This window comes from Cucurbita pepo, chromosome LG01, assembly GCF_002806865.2.
Source record: "Cucurbita pepo subsp. pepo cultivar mu-cu-16 chromosome LG01, ASM280686v2, whole genome shotgun sequence".
Lineage (NCBI taxonomy): Eukaryota > Viridiplantae > Streptophyta > Magnoliopsida > Cucurbitales > Cucurbitaceae > Cucurbita > Cucurbita pepo.
Genome location: NC_036638.1, coordinates 5,347,597 through 5,354,024, shown reverse-complemented (window position 1 = coordinate 5,354,024; position 6,428 = coordinate 5,347,597). Strand labels below are relative to the sequence as shown.

General features: G+C 36.3%; 1 protein-coding gene across 4 annotated transcripts in view; it reads left to right on the top strand.

Annotated features, from left to right (window-relative positions):
• Positions 1-6,096, top strand: part of LOC111798893 (ATP-dependent DNA helicase homolog RECG, chloroplastic) — a 17,805-nt gene extending 11,709 nt beyond the window's left edge. For all 4 annotated transcript variants that reach the window (XM_023682258.1, XM_023682250.1, XM_023682243.1 and 1 more), the window contains 9 exons: positions 32-121; positions 420-653; positions 2,272-2,343; positions 2,478-2,630; positions 2,711-2,854; positions 3,775-3,930; positions 4,379-4,462; positions 4,980-5,552; positions 5,836-6,096. In XM_023682258.1, coding sequence (XP_023538026.1) covers positions 32-121; positions 420-653; positions 2,272-2,343; positions 2,478-2,630; positions 2,711-2,854; positions 3,775-3,930; positions 4,379-4,462; positions 4,980-5,552; positions 5,836-5,928 — 1,599 coding nt within the window. In that variant the 3' untranslated portion in view covers positions 5,929-6,096. The remainder of the gene's footprint in view (positions 1-31; positions 122-419; positions 654-2,271; positions 2,344-2,477; positions 2,631-2,710; positions 2,855-3,774; positions 3,931-4,378; positions 4,463-4,979; positions 5,553-5,835) is intronic.
• The last annotated feature ends 332 nt before the right edge of the window (positions 6,097-6,428 follow it).

Below are 6,428 nucleotides of genomic sequence, written 5' to 3'. Positions count from 1 at the left end.
CCCCCCCCCATTTTAACTTCCTTTAAAGCAGGCATACAATGGGATTCATCAGCCAAAGAGTATAAATGAAGCTGATTTGGCTCGCAAACGTTTTATATTTGACGAGTTCTTTTACCTTCAGGTATAGTTACCAACTTCACATCTATTTCAACAATCTTCATCTGTCCGTTTGTGGAAGAGTTGAATGAAAAAGATGATAGTGTTTTGGCTATTATTGAAGTTGTTAAAATACTTTAAATAGTAAAATTGCTTACCCTTGAAGGGGACCTACTACTGTTTCAATCAAGAGAGAAAAAAAAAAAAGGAAAACATATTGGCAATAGCTTAGATAATTTTAATGGTGATGTTTGTTCATAATTTGATTTAATTTCTTGTTCACTTGTGGACTTAATATTTGATTACGAATCCTGATTTAACAGTTGGCACGCTTGTTCCAAATGCTTGAAGGTCTCGGTACAACAATAGAGAAAGATGGTTTGCTGGACAAGTATCGTCAACCTCGTTTAAATGCTGCATATATGAAGGAATGGACTTGTCTCACCCAAAAGTTTCTTAAAGCCCTCCCATATTCCCTTACAGAGAGTCAGATGAAAGCTGTTGCAGAAATTATATGGGATTTGAAGCGACCAATTCCTATGAATAGGCTCTTGCAGGTTGCTGTCTCTTCCATCTTTTTTCTTGTTATACTGTCGTGTTAGAAATTTCTCATTTCTATTTATACTTAATAGTGGGTTTCTCCAGCTCTCATGTTTGTGTTGTCATTAATTATATGTGCACAAACTTTTCAGTAGATTAAACTAGATCCCATAACCTAATCCTAGGGACTTCCTCAAGACTCCTAAAGTAAAGTTCTTACCAAATCCTGAATATTACTTGGCCTAATTTAGTAGTAATCATGAATAACCATATATCCCTACAAGAGAATTCATATTCCTGTTGACATAGTCATTCAACATATAAGGTCTGCGGAGAGGATCATTGTTAGAAGGACGATTATCACCCTTTTGCATGAATTGAAGGGAAAGCTTTCCAAGGATTATGTAAATACTCCCTTAAGACAATCTCTGCTATTCTCCTTTGTTTCTCTTAGTTTTGTAAATACTTGGTTAGGAATGGTTCTAATACCTCTTTTCTGCCCTTTTCCCCATCTCTATAATTTGTCTACAATGAAGCTTCGTCCAGTGGCTTCAATTTTGTTGCCTTTTGTTGCATCTGGACGTCACATTCTGCATTGCTGTAAACCATGAGCTTCATGGCGATGAGACCCACGTACAAACAGTGATGCACTTGCCGTCGGGCTTGATCGACCTTCTCCGGCGAATCATTGATGACGTGGCTTGCTTTCTGCTGCAATGATGAGCACTCAGACGCACAACCCACCGACGATGGCTCCTTCAGCAGCAGCGTGGCTGTTCAACAAGTGCTCCAGCAATCCAGTTCTGTAAACCCAATCCGAAGAACCTCAAATTTGAAGACCCATAGCCTGTGAACCTGCGAGTTCGACCTATTCAAATACAATCCAGCAAAGACCCAAGTTTTTTGGTTCGGACGGTTGGAATGAAGTTTATGGTGACTTTGGCATTCATTGACCAAACTTACCCACCCCCATAGCTTGTTTGACTTGCTGGTTTTGGTTCTGGTGGAAGGCACGTTTCAGCATAGGGTCTCTGTTGCTGGAATTGTGATCTTCCCCTGCTGAATTGAAACCATTTTGTAAGAATTCGACGACCGATATGTTGGCTTTGAGATGAACAAAAATAATGAGAACATTTTAGAATGGAAAATAAGAAAATAACAGCAACAAGAACATATATCTAATCTAGAACTTAAAGCTTTGATACCGAATGATAGGAAAGCTCTAGCCTATCGGCTCTAAAAACCTTTATGGTTATTCAAACTCCTAGATCTTAAATGCTAAAATCTCCAAATCAAGATGATTTCATCCAAAGGAACAGGATAGAATGAGTTTATTTCGGTGATCAAGGTTAAGAGGAAAGAAAAACTTATTCCTAAAATCAAAATTCAAATCACNTATTCAAACTCCTAGATCTTAAATGCTAAAATCTCCAAATCAAGATGATTTCATCCAAAGGAACAGGATAGAATGAGTTTATCTCGGTGATCAAGGTTAAGAGGAAAGAAAAACTTATTCCTAAAATCAAAATTCAAATCGCTCCACAAGATGGATTGATCAAGATTATTTGAATGACTCTTGCATGTAAATCCAATCACAAGTAAGGTACATTTGATATTTATTTTGGTCCTTTCCAGGGTGACGTAGGATGTGGGAAGACAGTGGTTGCATTTCTGGCATGCATGGAAGTTATAGGCACTGGATATCAGGTTAGCTTCTGGATATTAGAGACGTTTTAATAGATTATTTGTCAATCTTTATCATTATGGAAACTACTACATATAATGTTCTAAATCTTTAAGTGCTATGCAAATCTGAGATTACTTCTTGTAATAATCTGTAGGCAGCTTTCATGGTTCCGACGGAGTTACTTGCTATTCAGCATTATGAGCATTTGCTTGGGTTGTTAGAGAACATGGAAGAGATCGAGAATAAGCCTTCTGTTGCTTTACTAACAGGTTCTACCCCATCAAAACAATCACGGATGATTCGACAGGTCTGCATTATTACCTAATTGTTTTGAACTTTTTTTTTCATGCTACACCCCTGAAATTTCAATTTCAATTTCAATTTCAGAGCCTCCAAACAGGAGAGACTTCTCTCGTTATTGGAACTCACAGTCTAATATCGGAAAAAGTGGAGTTCTCTGCTCTACGCCTTGCAGTTGTGGATGAGCAGCATCGTTTTGGTGTAGTTCAGAGAGGAAAGTTTAGCAGTAAGGTGGTGGCTTTCATCTGTATAACTTTTTCTGGAAAAAATTCAAACATATCATAATATAACCTTTTTTGACTAATTGCAATTTCATTTAACTTATCGGGAATTTTTCATTTTACTTCTGTCAAGGAAGTGTTTGGTACTTTCTATATCTTTACCTTTAAAAGTGGAGATGAAATAGTTTCTTTTCCTGTAAACATGATAAGATGTTTAGTTCGACGTTCAAGGAGTCACTCTTTTGTTAGAAATCTTCGAAGGGAGACTTGGTGTCTGTATTTTGTAGTTCCCTGCATTTTTTGTTCTCTTCTGTTTATATATATATTTTTTTTTTCCCGAGTTCTCCTGTTAAAGATATTTTCTTCTTGTTCTGCTAAGAGAGACTAATTGGTATGGTTCAGTTCCAAGGCAATATCTTCTGGGTGTGTCGAACACATTGTCCTTCAATTACGGGCCACTCTTACAAAGACAGAGCTAAAATTCTTTATTTATTTGGAGGAGTGAGAGATCTTTATTTAATTTAGTGTCTCCAACCAGATGTCGCTCATTTTATTTTAGTTACTCTCACTCTATGCTTATTGCCAATTGGAGAGGTTTTTCGTAATCTCCTTTCAGTTGGTTAGGGTAGACATACTTGATCTCCCCTCCCCTTCTTTCCTTTTAATCTTTCATTATCAACAATTTTTTTTTTTTTTTTTTNTTTTTTTTTTTTTTTTTTTTTTTTTTTTTTTTTTTTTTTTTTTTTTTTACTGATTAAAAGGAAAAAAAGTCCATAACTAGACTTTGACTATGTTCGGTAGAATTTTTTTTATTCTGCCTACGGTCTGCTGGAAATAATTTTGCCTCCTCTTTTCATTTATTTATTTATTTATTTTTATCTTAATCTTCACATCCTAAAGCTCATGGTACATTATCACTCTTGACTGTAGTTATTTAACTCCTTAAGTTCGAAAATTGCTGCCGAGACCGCTGATGCAACCTCAAGTGGAGATTTCTCTATGGCCCCTCATGTTCTTGCCATGTCGGCCACTCCTATTCCAAGGACTCTTGCTCTTGCGTTGTATGGGGACATGTCGCTAACTCATGTATGTTCACACTTTTCTCCTTATTTACATACAACTGCTATTGAAGTATAAACTTAACATGAAAAACAATTTTCCACATAACCAAAGGCCAATGTACAACTTTTTAAGAACCTAGTATTACTTTAAGTGATTTGAAACTCCTACATAGTTAAATGTGTACTTCGGATAACTAGGTGGATAAATTGATCAACTTCCGCATTATTTTTCTTTCTCCCTTCATTCCTCTTGGAACCCGATTTTATCCCCTCATTTCCCATTGATCACCGGTTTGAGATGGATGGATTGAAGTGTTACCAGAAATAATGATTCATGGACTTTGTGGTTTTTTGTTCTTTATGCTATCCCCCAGGTCCCACCTGTTTCCTTGTATATTGGTTGTTCCTTTAATTATTAACGGAAGTGATCCATTCGTTGTTATCATCAGTAATCCCTTGATTCTTTATTACAGATTACCGATTGTCCTCCTGGACGGTTACCAGTCAAAACATATTCTATTGTGGGAGATGATGAAGGCTTTGAGAAGGTTTATGAGGTATATTCTTGTCCTTACATTTGAGATGATTACATTTCTTAAAATACTTGGTCATATGTACTTCTACCTATAAATCTTTCATAAATTGTTTATTTCGTTGGAAATGGATACAAAATTGCTAGATGAATCATACTTGAGTTTAAATAGCTGGAAACATTATTTTTTGTCATATATCTATTTGGTGAATTCTATGCATCTAATGTATGTGGAAGTATTTTTAATTATAAATTAATAACATCAAAGTTTTAATGTCTTTTTATATATTTATTTTCTCGAAAGGGCAGGGCTTTCGTTTATTTATTCTGTGGGGGAGGTAATAAAAATGGCTTAAAGTCAAGATGCAGCATCTGTTCTAGAGTTAATGGTAGTTTTAAGTTCTGGCAGTTCTTGATTGATATATTTTAGCACCTGTGCATGCACTATTGTGTATGCCAAGGATACTGTTTCAATATGGATGAGAGAATGATGATAGTTGGATAGCCTTCTTGTTTGACGAAAATGATTTTTGTGACAATAGATGATGCTGGATGAGCTACAAACAGGAGGGAAGGTGTATCTCGTGTATCCAGTGATTGAGCAATCCGAACAGCTGCCTCAGCTTCGTGCTGCTTCAGAAGGTCTTCAATCCATTTCTTACAGGTTTCAGGACTATAACTGTGGGTTGTTGCACAGGAGAATGAAGGGTGATGAAAAAGAGGAGGCTTTAAGGAGATTTCGGAACGGAGATACCCAGATACTACTTTCTACCCAAGTGATTGAGGTTGGAGTGGACATTCCTGATGCATCAATGATGGTTGTTATGAATGCTGAGAGATTTGGAATTGCTCAGCTCCATCAACTAAGGGGACGAGTTGGACGTGGAATGAAGAAGTCTAGATGCATCTTGGTGGCATCGACTGCAAGCAGCTTAGGTCGCTTGAAGGTGTTGGAAAACATGTCAGATGGTTTTCATCTGGCAAAAGTTGATCTTCTTTTACGTGGACCTGGTGATTTGCTTGGTAAAAAACAGTCGGGGCATATTCCAGAATTTCCAATTGCAAGATTGGAGGTAGATGGTAATATTTTGGAAGAAGCACTTCTTGCCGCTTTGGTAAGTTTTCGTTTAGCATAACCCATTTTTCTTTGCATGATTGATCACGCATTGAATACAAACTTTATTTCTAGCTCCAAATTATTTTTGTAGTTCGGTTTGGTTTTTAAAACATGTTTAGAAAGTTGGTAATAACAAGAAAACATAAGTAGAAATAGTGATTTAAGCTTAGTTTTCAAATAGAAAGTAAAAAACAAAATGGTTGTTTAATGTTTATTGATATCTTCTTGGAATTACATTGGTCCAGTGTTATAACACAGACTCGGTTTACTCTCACATGCAGAAAATCTTAAGCATCTCTCATGATTTGGAGAAATTTCCTGCCCTCAAGATGGAGCTTAGCATGAGGCAGCCACTCTGTCTCCTTGGTGATTAGGTTTCGTTGATAGTTAATATTCGGACTGTGTAGGTAGTGTGTTAGTTTGAATCTGGGCATCAGTAAATATATCTATGCACCATTTACTAGATTGAGCTGTATGATCAATCTTTTTAATGTGAAATAAAATGATAATGGATCGCTAATATGAGCATTACTTAACTAGCATAATGTATCTACCCTTGACTTGGAGGTTAAATCTTCTCGATTCAAGAATGTAGGATATGGTTTCTATGATTTAATCAATTATATAGCAAAGATTAGAGTTTGATGTTGTCCTTGTCGGATGATTTTGGAAGTATGCATACATTCATTGAGCTGGTGATTCTATTATTGTTAGGAATGTTATTCCCTGAGAGTATCATTAGTAGTCATGATGGTAGAATTTAGATGTGCTCTGGAATTGACAACTTGTTGGTGGACATAAGCAAGTGCGGCAGTATGGTCGATACTTGACATCCTTATGAGTAGGCTTGCAGGCAACTAAAAGAAACGTAATA